This window comes from Anser anser (assembly GCF_964211835.1).
Source record: "Anser anser genome assembly, chromosome: 2".
Taxonomy (NCBI): domain Eukaryota; kingdom Metazoa; phylum Chordata; class Aves; order Anseriformes; family Anatidae; genus Anser; species Anser anser.
Genome location: NC_139721.1, coordinates 36,857,547 through 36,873,055, shown reverse-complemented (window position 1 = coordinate 36,873,055; position 15,509 = coordinate 36,857,547). Strand labels below are relative to the sequence as shown.

General features: G+C 37.0%; 1 protein-coding gene across 4 annotated transcripts in view; it reads right to left on the bottom strand.

Annotated features, from left to right (window-relative positions):
* Window positions 1–15,509, bottom strand: part of PDE7A (phosphodiesterase 7A) — an 82,070-nt gene that overhangs the window by 4,863 nt on the left and 61,698 nt on the right. For 3 of the 4 annotated variants that reach the window (XM_083823006.1, XM_083823007.1, XM_083823009.1), the window contains 9 exons: window positions 14,200–14,351; window positions 12,425–12,488; window positions 10,213–10,308; window positions 7,144–7,244; window positions 4,171–4,302; window positions 3,783–3,874; window positions 3,024–3,168; window positions 2,098–2,194; window positions 1,155–1,235 (listed from right to left, as the gene is read on the bottom strand). In XM_083823006.1, the coding sequence (XP_083679132.1) occupies window positions 1,155–1,235; window positions 2,098–2,194; window positions 3,024–3,168; window positions 3,783–3,874; window positions 4,171–4,302; window positions 7,144–7,244; window positions 10,213–10,308; window positions 12,425–12,488; window positions 14,200–14,351 (960 nt within the window). The remainder of the gene's footprint in view (window positions 1–1,154; window positions 1,236–2,097; window positions 2,195–3,023; window positions 3,169–3,782; window positions 3,875–4,170; window positions 4,303–7,143; window positions 7,245–10,212; window positions 10,309–12,424; window positions 12,489–14,199; window positions 14,352–15,509) is intronic. The other variant, XM_083823008.1, reaches the window with a different exon arrangement.

Sequence of the window (15,509 nt, the reverse complement as noted above, 5' to 3'; positions counted from 1 at the left end):
TAGCCTGCTTTTTTTTCAGAATGACCAAATACAGTAAAATATTAGAAAGGGTTGGGGGGAGGGAATCTAAGCTTCAGTAACTAAGTCACAAAAACTACACAAATCTTTCATTTAGACACGTAGGTTTTCTAAGAAATTGCCCCTTAGATTATCTGAGCTATATTACACAGGGAAAAAAATAAATAAAATGAAAACCTGGGTTCTTTTCACAATATTAAGCTGATTAAAAATACTGAAAAATACAATTAGCCAAATTTTTAAACAAAAAGGACACAAAACACCAACAGATAAACATTTACATTTGTGTTTGTGCATATGTGTATGTGCAGCTATTTATAGTATCTGATTTCTGTGAACCAAAAATTGAATGGTAAGCCTACCAAACTGGGCTTGCTTAGATCTGTCAATTACAAAAACGTATAATTCTCTAACATTATATATCAAAGCAGTGCAGCTGATCAAACGTTTTTTTAATCTTTAATTAACTTCAAGCACTCCTTCACAGTATATTTGTGGTTAAATTTATTGTTCTCTTTACTATTTTTAACTGAGTCCTATTCAATCTACATAAACAACTTCATTAAAACAAATACGAAAAAAAAGTAAGCCCTTCAGCTATTTCAAATTCAGCTAAAGACAGCAAAAAATACCGTAATGGCTTTTCACGTTTCTCCATCAAATCCCTGTCCACCACCCTAGGTAAGGCTGTATTTAAAATGAATGCTGGCATTCCAGAAAGCAAACACCAGAGCGCTGGAATTGTTTTGCAGCAACCTCAAAAGGCACCAGCCACTGCACGGGCAAGGTGAAAAACTCCTCTTCTCAAACTGGCCAGCCCAGATTAGGAAACGACTGGGCAGCAGCACAGGAAAAGTAACAGAGCTGCCTCCCATGCTCTCCCCGTTCGTTCTGTGAGGAAACAGCGACCTCAGTCTCCGGGACTGTACAGAACATTTCGTAAATACTACACTGAAGGGAGAAATGGTATAGCAAATTAAACAAATCAGAAGCAAAAAAAAAAAAAGAAGTTTGTTGTAAAGAAGTGCTGCTACACAGAGAGACCAGGTACAGCTTCCAGGAAACATATGGAAAAGAGATGTTCTTTGATACACATCCTGAAAGGAATCTACTGAAATAAAGTGAATTGCAGTTACCAATCTGGATGTTGGCAATAGTTTCTGTCTGTCGGTCACAAAGTGGACTCACACCCAAGTGATATTTTTTTTCAATATCTCCTAAAGAAGTAAGAGTATAATACAACTGTTAAGTCATCAGGTCCAATACTGTGTATTTTGATCACACAAGCAGTAATTCAAGAAAAACATCAGAGGTTTCCTGACGGATTAACATACTTCCTTGCAAAAACTCCTGCATTGCTGTAGAAACAACAAATTGAGTTTCTCTTGCTTTAGCCTTCACAAATTTCTCACTGAAGAGAATTTATGGTTCTACTTCCACGTAATCTCCATCTAGTAATAAGTTTCACATGCTTAGCACCAAATAAAAGTCAGTTCTCCATTTTTCTTATCTATGCAAACCAGCATTTCTCAAATCAAGGCAGCTAAACTAGCCTTCAAAAAAAAGAAGCTCAGTTTTCATTATTAAAAGAATTCAATAATAATGGGCAAAATTAATTTGTTCCACTTGTCAACTAAAAGCTTTATTAGCTGCTTATCACATAGTTACTGCTACTTACATGACTAAAAATCTCCTTCCTAGTTGTTCCTGCGTACCAACAGGTCCTCACATCCAAATAAATTTTAAATATTGAATATCTGGCAAGAATATATTTCACAATTTACTAGGAACACGTAAATGGAACCTAATTACTTATCTGAAGCACCTTCCCATCTGAAGGATCTATTGGGCCAGTCATTCCACATTCAGATTCTAAGCAGATTTTTCACCAGGTTTTATTTCCACGAACCATTTGCAAGAAATACAACCCAGTAAAGAAGAAAATCCCACACTGTACTGTAAATCTCTATTAGTACTAAATATAAATCACTATTTATTTGCAGGCAGCTATGACTCACGATTGCTCTCTCCGCAATATAAATACATTATGAACTAACAGATACTTCTACTGTTACTTGCCTTGATGGAAGAACTCCTCTGTTACTTTTTCACTCCACTGCTTACTCAGCTCCCAAGTCCGACATGGGTTACAAATATCAGCACACTTCAAAGCCATCTAGTAAAGGAATACGCACTGTTAGGTCATCCTGCTTACCCCGTCTCTCCAACAGCAACATCCTTAATTATCTAATTCCTGGCAGCAGATATTTTAAGTTTTGTCAATAACAAACCTACCTACCATTTGTGCTTCCCTCAAGTTTATGTTCCATAATCATACTTAAAAAACACTCAGGAAACTATCAGATCTCATTATCATTTCTGAGCAATAGGAAAATTGAGTCAAGTCAAAGTATTTCAGGGGCACTACACTTAGTTTATTCAGTAATACAGGAGACAGCAACGAATTCAGAAAAAGAAACTTCAGTAAAAGCAAACAGGATTTTGCATTTCTAGCTCTGAAGTTCACATATTTATTAATAGTTCGCACAGGAAAGAACTTCTCATCTGTCCATTTTCTCTTACAGTCCACACAATGAACCTAGTCATAAAATTTTCTATGAAGTTGAAGCTGATGCTATGAAGCTGATTCACAACAATAGCGCTTTTTTTCTTTTTTTTCCCTGAAATACATTCTGAGAAAGCATTTCATGGTACTGAGACTACACTAGAGTCACCAGAAGAACTAATTCTTGTCTTGAAGATGTATTTCTCCTTAGTTTAGTACATCCAAGTTACCTACCAACATGTGAAATCACTTGGGAGAAGTAATGGGAGAGAGGGAGAGAAGTGGAGGGAACAAGCTTTTTGCAATGAAACAAAATGACTAAGGCTATTTCTACTTCATTTTGAAAGTAAAAATATAGCCTAGAACTAGTAGTATTTACCACTTTATTTTTTTTCTAGTTAAAATCATATTTTCAAAAATATTAGCAAAAAAAGGTCACCTGTAAAATGAAGTGACGATGGTTTGCGTCCTCTAAGCATAGGTCTCCTCTATCCAAGTGGGATCGGAACATGGACAGATACTCATTTTGCTGACTGATGTCTGTGGCAAGAATGAGATCACCTATCTGGCTTTCCATCAGCTGCCTGTAGTAATTAGCGATACCGAGCATTCAGACAGCATAGCAATTAAGAATAGCAGCCATCACTACATTTACATGTCTTCCTTATCATATTCATTATAATACAAATTCAAGTCACAAGCTTACTGATCAGTATTTTCACAGGATGGTTTCTTTTTTTAATTTCTCTTCCTACAACAACCATAGAAATATCAGAACATTTCATCAGCAGCTTTCAGAAAGATGAAAACAGTTTTTAGCTTTTTTGTTTGTTTTTCCTTAAACATGCACAAATTGTTTAATGTGTATTGATTGCTAAAGTAGGTGAAAAAGGTCTATTTTGAACTGCAATTGCAGTGACAGAATGAGAAAAGGCTGCCAGGTTTAATATAAATTAATGTAAACAGGTGCTTAACTACACGAACGCATCTCTATAGTGTGCTCACAGTAGATGTTGTTTTCCAAATCTAACATTGCACCATGAAATCCCCTACTCCAGTAGCATGGTATCTGATAATTCTTAAAATAGATCTGAATGCAAAATGTAAATTATGAACTGCCATGCAATATTTTATTCTTTCTTAAGTGATGGCTTACTTGCATCTTAAACTGATCTATATTATTTTGTATAAACCATACCTGTTTTCCAATGACATATGTGCAAATAAACCAGACTCTCTCAGCAACCCCACTGCTGATCTCCAGTGATGGTTCTCCAGTACTGAGGTATTCTGCAAATGAAAGTGGTATCACAGATGTCAATGACTTTAGGTCTTAAAAGGATTGAATAGCTTCACACTAAGAGCTGTACCACAGAGGGAGGTTTGGTTGGTTGGTTTTGAAGGGGATTAGAACTCTCACATCCTGAATACTTTGATAGCTTGCACATTTTTATCCCAGTGGCATGGAAACACTCTCAAATTCACACCTACAACTAGCTAAAGACATCACAATTTATATTCCTTGTCTCTACTCCTCAGGAACTCTCCAAATCTGTTTTTCACAAAACAACCAATTTTCTCCTTACCTTATACAAAGTTGCTAAGTAATGGTTTGTTTTAATTAGGAAAGGTTGATTAACGCCTGGGTGATCCAAATCATGTGTGGCAGCTGCAATTAAACTGAGCAGAACATCCCATGGAGTTAAGGATTGGGAAAGCTGTAAGATAACAACAAATGTAATTCTGTCAACAGTGCAAGCATAACCCCCTAAAATAGGTGCACAGGTGTCACATTTTTGGTTTTCTTTTTAGTAATTAAAAGCAAATAGGAATTCTGAGGAAATTTAATGATGTAAACCCAAGATTCCACTGATTCCCAAGTATTTTGTAGGGGGAAAAAAGCTACAAAAATTTCAATGGTTTAAGCACTCTTCTTTCTGAATGTCAAGGTTCAGTCAGAAAATGCTGGCACAGAAAACGGTACTTTCTGGTTGGCAATGAATTGCTATTTCTAAACAGATCCTGTTAAAAGCAGCAAATTCTTAAAGCGAGCTTTCTCTCATTTACCCAGTCTGTCTGTATGCACAGAGACTGCTTTAAATACATTCTATATTTTAAAAAAATACTGTCACCTTAGAAAGAAGCAGCTAACACTTTAGAAGCCTTAAGAACCATTCAGAGCAGATTTCTACTCTTTTGCACAATTTTATTTCAAAGCCTACTGGGAAAAGAACTGAAGGAAGAAAGTCTGCTGAAGATAAACATTTTCTAGAAGCACGTGCATGTTAATTAATTAACTCAGCATGCGACTGCATAGTCTTCTTTTCACTGTTCTTAGATACTCTTCCCGCTACTACTTCTGGTTGGGAAGTTTGGGTTAAACTCAGTATCAATGTCTAGCTTGCATTCAAACAGAGGATAGTATGACCTGTACAAAAATGAAGTGCAGCAAACCCCCTGCGAGGACAGGAGTTTTTATTCCCTTTTGCATTTGCCGTCTATCACGCCTCATAGGTTTACAATGCATTTGGGTACAACAGAACCAGTAGCTATGTATGTTTCAGAAAAGTCCATACTTCTACCAGAAGCATTACAAAACTTTCATCATGAGTATTAAATAATAAATGCTCACAGACTCCAAACTGCATGCCATAAATATAACTGATACGCATCAGTTCTGTGACCTGTCTCACTGCCCCAACAACTGATCTGAGAGCAACACTGAGAAACAGTGGGAGTGGGTAAAGAGCCTCTAAAAATGTCCCTGGAACCAGCACTTATTTGTTTTTACTTCAGAAACAGAATAAAGAGGCATTGTTTTCAAGAGAATACCAAACTAGTGATAATTGGCATCAAGATAAATACCTTATCTCACTCTGGCTACAGAGTACTACAGTTTGCATTGATTTAATAAAAAGGACAGGATTTATTGCTGAGGATTGCGTACCCTCAGCAAGTTTGCAGATGACACCAAGCTGAGTGGTGCAGTCGATACAACAGAAGGAAGGGATGAAATCCAAAGGGACCTGGACAGGCTGGAGACCTGGGACCCACAAGAACCTAATGAGGTTCAACAAGTCCAAGTGCAAGGTGCTGCACCTGAGTTGGGGCAAGCCTGGACAAGAGCACAGACGGGGAGAAGAACTCACTGAGAGCAGCCCTGCAGAGAAGGACTTGGGGGTTCTGGTGGACAAAAAGCTCGACATGAGCCAGCAGTGTGTGCTTGCAGCCCAGAAGGCCAACTGCATCCTGGGCTGCATCACCAGAGGGGTGGGCAGCAGGGCGAGGGAGGGGATTGTCCCCCTCTGCTCTGCCTTCTTGAGGCCCCACCTTGAGTGCTGCATCCAGGTCTGGGGTCCCAGCACCAGAAGGATGTGGAGCTGTTAGAGCAGGTCCAAGGAGGGCCATGAACACGCTCAGAGGGCTGGAGCACCTCTCCTATGGAGAAAGGCTGAGAAAGCTGGGGCTGTTCTGCCTGGAGAAGAGAAGGCTCTGGGGTGACCTCATTGCAGCTTTTCAATACTTAAAGGAGGCTTATAAAAAGGATGGAGAGGGACTATTTGCTCAGTCAGATAGCGACAGGACAAGGTTGGAAGGTTTTAAACTAAAAGAGGGAATATTTATATTAGAGGTTAGGAGGAAATTCTTCACTCAGAAGGTTGTGAGGCCCTGGAACAGGGTTCCCAGTGAGGTTGTAGATGCCCCATCCCTGGAGGTGTTCAAGGCCAGGTTGGATGAGGCCCTGGGCAACCTGGTCTGGTGTGTGCCATCCCTGCCCATGGCAGGGGTGTTTGGTACTAGATGATCTTTGAGGTCCCTTCCAACCCAAGCCATTCTGTGATTTTATGATTTATCCCTGAAATTGTCTAACTCGTTTACAACAGACTGCCAGCAGACCAAGTAATACGGAGCAAACCCTGAACTAGCTCAGCTCCTTGAGGTCTGTCACACTGCATGTTTTCCTTCTTTGCTTTTCCTAAAAGGAAGCAAAAGCATACTCTTGATATCTTGCTATGATGTGCCTTTAGCAGAAGCATATTATTCATTAACACCAAAGATGAGCCAAACAAGAGTAACAGTAGTTTCTAGAGTGGAAAAAAAAAAGGTAAAAAAAAACCATGAATACACAGTTTATTATTGCCAGCTCTGACTCAGGCTGCAATTCTATGTAAATGTCTTTGGGCACAGCTCTATGCTAAACAGCTGCAAACTTAATCAATTTGCTCATCTGGTTCACAATGAAGTCACACAAAAGACAATGCCAGCTCAAAAGAAAAAAAAAAAAAGAAAAGCACACTACTAAGTGTGAAAACACAGCCTCAGCAACACGGAGATCTTCCCCTCTGCTCCTTTTGTCCTCCTGTTCCACCACCTGTTCAAAAAGTGGGTTTTGGGTTTGAGGGAAAGAGGCTGTTGTTGCTTTTTTTTTTTTGCTTTAAAAGGAGTGTATGTGCACATGCAATACACGCGTGTATGTGCACACAAACCACTTATACACATGCAGAAATAAATATATTACTATATTTACATGTGATGTAAAATCGAGAATGCTCCCTTACCTTAGGCTCTTGTAAATAACAGTGCATGGCCTGAGTCACATCAGCAGCATGAACTGCATTATGATAAGGATTTTGACTGTGATAATCTTCTTGAACCATAACTGCAGGAAAATAACAAATATCCAAATTTAAATAAAATAGCAATTTTTTCAAGTACCATTTTATGTCCTTGTTAGACACAGAAATATGCAATATCACAGGTTACACATACATAAAAGTGTCAAAGTCAATAAATTGTCAGTTGAACTAACACCTAAGTATAAAAGATTTTTATGTGAGCAAACTGTATTTTCTAAAAGAAATCAACTACATGTAAAGTCATCTCAGAGCAAAAATTATACAACTTGAAGTCAGTATATTATCTGAGATACTTTGACTTTAAGAACTTTCCAGGAAAGTCTCCCTTTGAAAACCTAGCCTGCCTGAATGTTGAGGCAACCTGGAATACAAAATGAAGATACTATTAAATGGAGCATCAGGATGGCTTAATATCATGCCTTCAAAGCAGAGGAATTAGGCAGCGTTTTATTGTCATATTAAGTGCTTTTCTTTCTCCTTCAGGAAGCAGTTGTGGGAAGACACCTCTACATGGTTTAGGCATTTTCTCATACTTTCACTCAAATAAATTTAAGCCTATGTACAGTTTAGAAAATAATTTAATTTAGACCATGGTCTGATTAACCACTCCTAGATTTACTATTTCCTATTTAATTTCTTCCTTGCTTTGCTACTCTCCTCCATCTTCCTGTCTTTCAGCACTGCAAGTAGAATATTTTATGTAGTTAAGCTAATGTGGATGTCCTTTAGAGTACAAGAACTGTAACGTTTAAAGGGATGGAGGGAGAGAAGATCTGAAGTACAGCAATCAAATTATATTCTAAATTGCAGAGTTTTGCCTGATGATGCATTAGTTCTTTCAAGTAAACTTTGAAAGAACATTTTCCTGGCTGACTACAGTCTGCCATTCCCATCCAAATCTCTTTTCCTACTCAGTTTACAAGCCAGCACCGTCCATGTAATTGACTGTAATATTAAAGTATTACTGCCGTGGTATTTCTGAAGATTTGTGGCTCATGAAAAGTTAAAGTACTGTAACCATTGTGTGATCTCAAGAGCATCCAATGCATAGTTGACACCTCATATGGACAATAATAAAGAAAAGCATCTTTGCACTCCATTAACCTGAGGTAGAACTCCCTTTCACGTATTTTTTATGTTCACTGCATGACTGAAGAGGTCCTTGGCTTACTCCTCGAATTTTATGGATTCATAAGCTGGTCCTGTTTACTTATAGTCCACAATTTTCCTAACTTACTTCAAGAAAGTAGACCTAGGATAGTATTTTGATTCTGGTTTGCCAGAATTAGAATGGCACTTCAACCATATGTTTCCAGGCATGTAGTACCTTATATTTTCTCTCTCTGAGTCCGGAATAAGAAATTGAGAACAAACAGAAGATGACAGATCTCCAGGTAACTTTTGGAAATCACAGAAAGACCATGTGTGTATAGATATATACACATATAGATATGTAATATATATATACACACACAGAAATGAAATGTTAAGATCCCATCAAGGACTAAATTTAGATTTCTCTCATTATTAAAAAAATCCCAATAAGTTCTTGAAGTGGATTTAGTGTGGCACCAGGGAACACTTGAACTGTCTTAATCTTCTGGAATTTGACCTTCAGATTGCTTTGGAACAAGGTATAAAAGGTAGCAAAAGAATGATTTAGGTTCATGCTAATGAGCTGTATTTGGAAGAAAGGTTGCTTGATTGCACAGATGGGCAGGGACAGAGCTAAGAAACGTTTTTGTTACTGCTGTTAAGTAGAAGGCATCAACAAAAACAGGAAGGTGGTGAATTTCCATGATAGAATAAAAATTTGCCTTCTTCCACAGTCTGTTTTAAGTAAAATAATCTTTTGCTAAATCTCAGCTAACCAGGAGGCAAGCAAGGTGACAAAGACAAAACACAGTTACAACGTGAGCAGCTTAAGACCAGATTTCTACAACCGCTTTCTTCACACTGCAATATATCAATTCCCAAGGTCAGCTGCTCTATTTTTTTGGAACTGGGAGGAGTTGAGTCCACTTTAAAACAACAGTAAAGTCATGACAGAACCGATAAAATTTATGAAGTAGAAAGAGAATTCAGCGATGAGAACAAAAGTATTCCCTTACTTGAAAGGGGAGAAAAGCCTTCTGAATGTGGTTTCTCTTCTCGTTAAATGACGAGCTTTGGAACCACAATATTGTTTTCTCTGAAGCCGTGAAAGCCTGCTAAGAGGGACCTGAAACCTCTTTCTCCTGCTCAGTTAAAAATCAGCATCCCACTCCACCAAATTAAATAAAAGTACCATCACACAAGAACCGAGTGAAGGACACCTCACACCAGGGTCTGTGTCTGGGCCATGAGGATGCAAAAAGACAGCTCCTTCAGCTGTCAAGTGGAAGTACCGCTTGGTTTGAATACTCCACTTCGTATTTACAGATCTTCCTACTGAAGCACTGCACTGCCACAGGCCCAAACGTCCTCGTAACGTTGTCTCGTACTCTGTCCCTGGAGGCAGTATGTCTGCAGTACAGTGAATATTTGTACAAGGGCTTGAACAAGCAAGAGACAGCATCGAATTGGCACTGTTAGGTATTGCCAACATGGGTATGATCAGCATTGTTAGGAAACTATATTGAGAACTTCAGAAATGAAGACTAAAACCTGACTGAAGATCAAACCAAAGAAAGGAACAGTCTATCCTTTCTCAATAAAAATGCCACATGAATGAATTCACATATATTCCTGATGATTTAGATTTAACAAATACAACACAGCATCTGCTATGAAGCTACTCAACTTGTCAATACTTGCTTGATTTTAACAGATTTCTATACTCACAGAAACTTTGAGAGATTTTCTCTCAGTCAATGTACTTCAAATGACTGTACAATCTGGACTGGATCAGTACTCTTCAAACCTTATTACTAAACTATAACCAGCACTTCAATTAAAGTATAAAAATGTGGATAAACAGCAATATTCATCATAATAAAAAGCTGTATTTACCCAAAAATCTACGAAGTTTCATCGTATCTAACTGGAAGTGTTCAATTAGTCCATGAAGATTAAACAGATGAAAGGTTAAGCTGACTAGACTGTTTCCTAAAAATAAGATGAAAATACTAATTCATTGGAAGTCATGAAATCAGTGACTTTCACAAGAAATGTATTTCAAACAAATTGGTGACAAAAATTACACAAGCAGATTTCTCTAAACCAACTTAAGGTAAATACTTAAATTTTATTGCATAACAAGATTCCATCAGCTATCTCCTGTAGCAATCACCAAATCAGCTGGTAAGAGGAAAATATTACCAAACATTAAAAAAGCAAAAAATTTCAACGTGCAAATCTGTTAAAGCAGTATTCAGTTTTGTGGTACGTCGCATCACGATTTTTATAAACGGACACACAGGTTTAAAAGGAATACAAGAACAGTCAGGCAAACATAAAAGCCAGTCAACACTGTCAATTCGTGTACACTGCACATATGCAATCTTGTGTCTTTTCTTTTTGTGAAGCTACTCCTTACTCAACCCAAAAACCAAAGAAAAAATGTTTACATTTCTCTAGGAAATGCATACTATTACAAGCTTACAATGTACTTTGCCTACTCATAGCTATAATATTACAATCACTTGCAGTGATAAAACAAACAGAACTGTACGAGCCAGGGAAATAACCTGCATGCTTACTGTTTACTTGAAACAGCTTGCAGATTATTTGTATTTACTCTGCAAACAATACGTAATGATGGATTACCTAGTTCTGGTACACTTACTCTGACAATCTTCATTTAGCAGGAATTAGGGAATGTAGCATGGGCAGAAACTGAGGTACAAAAAGACAAAAATGTCTGCTAAATCTAGCTTATTACTAGGCTTGACACGTGTATGCCACTTCCTCACAGTAAGATAAACAATTCTTCAAAGAACATTTACTGAGTAGCGTAGTTCTCACAGGCTCGTCCAGGGCAGCTCATCCACCGAAGCTTTGCATACAGCATTCTCCTCTTAAAAACTTTCAAGAACAAGACTGCCTGTTCAAAATGTTCTCCTAAAATGACTAAATTAAAATGCAAAGAGGATAATATAGAAAGGCTCCCGCAATAGAAGCTGTACTGACAGTAATTAAAAGGTATCCGAAAAAAAGTGTATTTCAGACAGAGAAGGCCCCATATAGAAAGAAGGACTTTAGTTTATCAGAAGGGAGTAATCTGATCTGAAATAAACTATGCTTATAAACAATTTAGCTTGCGCACCCAACTTTTTTCATTCAGTTAATCAGAGCTTATAATTACCTACATAAACATCCTATCTGTAAGAATCCCCACTGCTTTCATTTTTATATCCGTGCTTTGCATGAAATGAAACTGTGAGGATACTACTTTTACTGTAGGTTAAGCCAAGCGTCCTTTTAACAAAACAGCAGAGAAAATTATCTTTTGGTGCCATGTTTTCCTTTCAGGAACTTCGTTCCTGTTTCCTCCTGCCAAACTTTAAGCACGCTGACTGCATCTCTGCTACCAACTCCTCTTGACTGATGAAAGAACTGCAGCAGCTGCTCTTCATTCACAGCCCAGGCTCCAAGAGCTTTCCACACTGGCACACATGCCTGTCTCCTTGGTGTTGGACTCATCTCCTCCTTCCATTCTATTCAACATCCAGTTTCCATTGCTGCATATTATAATACAAGACTTCTCCCTATCCGCTACAGCAGCCTTTCTCCCTTCCAGCACATTTACAAATCTCTTTTGTAACTGGCTGTCTACTAAAGAGTAGTAATAGTTTCTAAAGTAATTAAAATTGTTCTACCCAACATTCAATTTATCCAAAAAATAATTGCTTAGTGAAACTGACCTTTTGGACACAGACGTAAATTAACAGCATTCCATAATTTTTTTTAAAAAGATTAAATTAGCAAAGTTAATTGTCAATTTACATCAAATTACTACTTATAGTACAAAAAGAGAAAACAGCACCTGCGAAGTACAATGGCCTCTTCTACAAATCAATGATTATTATCAGTACTGACAGTAATGGCATTTTAACGGAGTGACAAGGCAAACTAGAATTTAGATTAAGGGCTATTAAATCAAAATGGTACCTGATGAAATCTGTGTTTTTGAGTGAACAAGCAATCACATCACAACATAAGAGCAATAGCTAAATTATGCTAAGAGATAAAAACACAAGTGAAATAGAAAAACTAAACTCACCATTTGTCAGTCTATCAAAAAGAAAAATATCAAAATTCCAGTTTCCAACCTTCTCCAGCATACACTGAAAGAAAACACAAAAGCTGTAACTTTGTTTTCCTCAGCATATGCCTATCTTCCCATAGCCCAGAGGAAATATTTAAGATTTCAGACTGATATAAATCTTAAGAATCTCAATATAAAAAAAGTACTATTAAAAATGATTGTCTGATTACTGGAAAACTTTAACATGTGCCTCAAATTTTAAAACTGAAATATAAGCAGCGTCTTGACAGTATGGGTTTGAGATCTCCCCTTCATACTCTTAGTCATTTGCTTAAAAGAAGTGACACAATTTTAAAACAATTAGGTTATAAACAGAAGCAGTATGACAGAATAACTCTGTTTAGACAAAAAAAGTTGAGACATCTTAACGAAGGCCCACACTTGACATTTCACGTAATCTTTTTAATAGATGTATGGATCACAAAATACTGTAAGATGACTTCCAATGCTTTGTTTCAGAATCTCTTCCAGATTTTTGCAATGCATTAATAGTTAACCCATGAGTAGCCCTTTATCTTATTTTCTCTCTTTCCCTTTTTGTTCATACAGAAGAAATAGTATCTAGATTTTTTACTAGGAATATAAAACAAGCTTTCTTCCTAATAAACTTGCTTTTCACTTAGCATCTCACTGGAATTGCACTTCACAGCCACTCCACACAAACTATTTTTTCATGAACATGGATGAAGAGCAAAGCACATTCTAGTCCTCAGAGTCCAGCACATTTTAAAATCGATACTTGGTTTCTCATGTTCTCATTAAATTAGTAGCTGTTTTGTGATCCTGTTGCTATGTCCTAGTTTTTCCTCCACCAGCCATTAAAACTGAGCTACCAGAAGAAATAAACAGCATTAACAAGGTATTTCTGCTGTTAAATTACACGTATATTTTTAAATCCATCCTCAAGGTTATCAGATTCTTCTTATACTGCAGCCTGATCACACTGAGTATCAGACATGCTGTATTACAAGGATATTTATTCTTTTCTGCGTCAGGGTTCCTAACAAAAAGTATTATACACAATCAGTAGGAACACACAGCCTTTGGGCTCTCAACAACCTGTAAACTTTGCCTGGTCATTCCCCTTCGGCATCCTCTGTCACCAATTCACTAGCCCTTTATTCTGGTAACAATTTTTTAGTATTGCCTGTCTTCCCAGCATGCTTTACCTGTACTATAGCATGAGTATATTACAGCTATCATACTTTTCTGAAGAACTGCATATAAAAAAAGAGTCATTTTGGTGTAATATTCTTCTGATAACTTCATTTACTACATTTTATTAAGCTTGCAGTAGTAGTCAGTCACTCCTTCAGACGGTCATTAATCAAATCAGACTAAAAAGGAAAAGGGGAGGGAGAGTAAGAAGTTGCCCAAATTGTTCCATTACATTTCTTAAATACAGATACATTCTCCTTCCTTCACTTTTTCTTCAATTATTATGGTGCATCCTTGATTCGCTAGACCTTTTTAAAAAACAAAAAAAAATGCAAGCCACGTAAGCTGTAAAAATTCCCCCAGCAAACACGAAGGAGATGAAGGATTTTGTCAGAAATCACATAACTTTGGCTGGACTTTATATAAAGTATGCACAAAACATACATAAACACAAAAATACATGCTTAAAAACTGTATTTCCTTGCACTGCCTCTTAACATGAGATCATTATATGCAAACAAACATTTTAAAGACAAACTTGATAAAACAGAGATAAAAATTAAGCAACCAACCTTTGCTTGTCCATTATAATCATCATCCAAAATGTTTGAAGAATTTGGAACAGTGATACCACGGAAAAAACGGGAAGATCTCAGGTATCGCTGGAAACTAAGCAATCTTCTCACATTTCTTGCAGACACAGACACTTCAATTTCAGAATTTGCTATTAAAAAAAAACAACAAGAAAATAAATACTCTCTCTAAAAAACCTTTACCAAGAAACACTGTTCAAGGAAGTTTGGTACAACAATTGCACTGCCTTTTTTTTTTTGGTGTATCAAATGTTTCAGCCATGAACAGAGATCACTATGAATAGTAAATACAGAGATATGGCTTAGAAAAGAAAGTTTTCCATTTAAGCATCCTGTGAAGAAAAACAAATATTGAAATCATAGATGAAACGTTTCTTTCTAAGGAACACTGTTACTATTCGAACAGAAATATTACAGAATTGTGCAAAAATACAAATATTGCAAGCAAGTTCCTTTTGGAAAACTGCTGTCACACATGCACATCTAATCCATGCCCCTAGCAAATCATCTTGGACACATATACCATCTAAATAATGTGTTGATGCAGGAGTTAAAAAGCGATTTTGAGCATTTACAAATAACAGATCCACAGATTTTAAAGCTCAGAAATTTTCTTAATTTTACTAGCGAAGTTTTAACACACAAGTATTTTAGGCACTTTTCCTGATAATTTTATCCAGAACCTGTTCTCTAGAAAAAAGAGAAACGATCACACACTGACCTACATTTCTTCTCACAGTGTATCTAATTTCCTCTCTCAGTACAGTGTAACAACTACAGAACGTATTTGTAGTCTCCTTTCAAAGAGTAATCCAACTATTTTGCTTTACTTTTATTAGACTAACCAGCTTAGCTATCCAAAGGACTCATGCTAGCTTATGACTACTTTCCCTTGATACGGTTAAAGGATCCGTTTGTTTCAGAAACCTGAAGATCAAAGTACATATAGCTACCATTTCTTTGCAGTGTTCCAGATATTTCCAGTTTGAAATATTTATGGCCAAACTTCACCTTCACTTTCTTTCCAGTATTACTCCAAACAGTAGTTCCGCACAACCAACAGTCAATAATTTTGACGTTCCTTCATTTTGTCCAAAAAGATGTATATTAAAAGGAAAAGAACACATTAAGATAGGAAGTAGAAGTAAATGCACTGTTTTCCAAAAATACAGACCCTCAAAAACGTGAACCCAACTTACATAATAAAGACTTCTTGACCTTCCACAAGCAAGGCATATTAGAAATCAGTGAAATAAACCATTGTAGTATTTGTTGTAACGCCCAGCCTA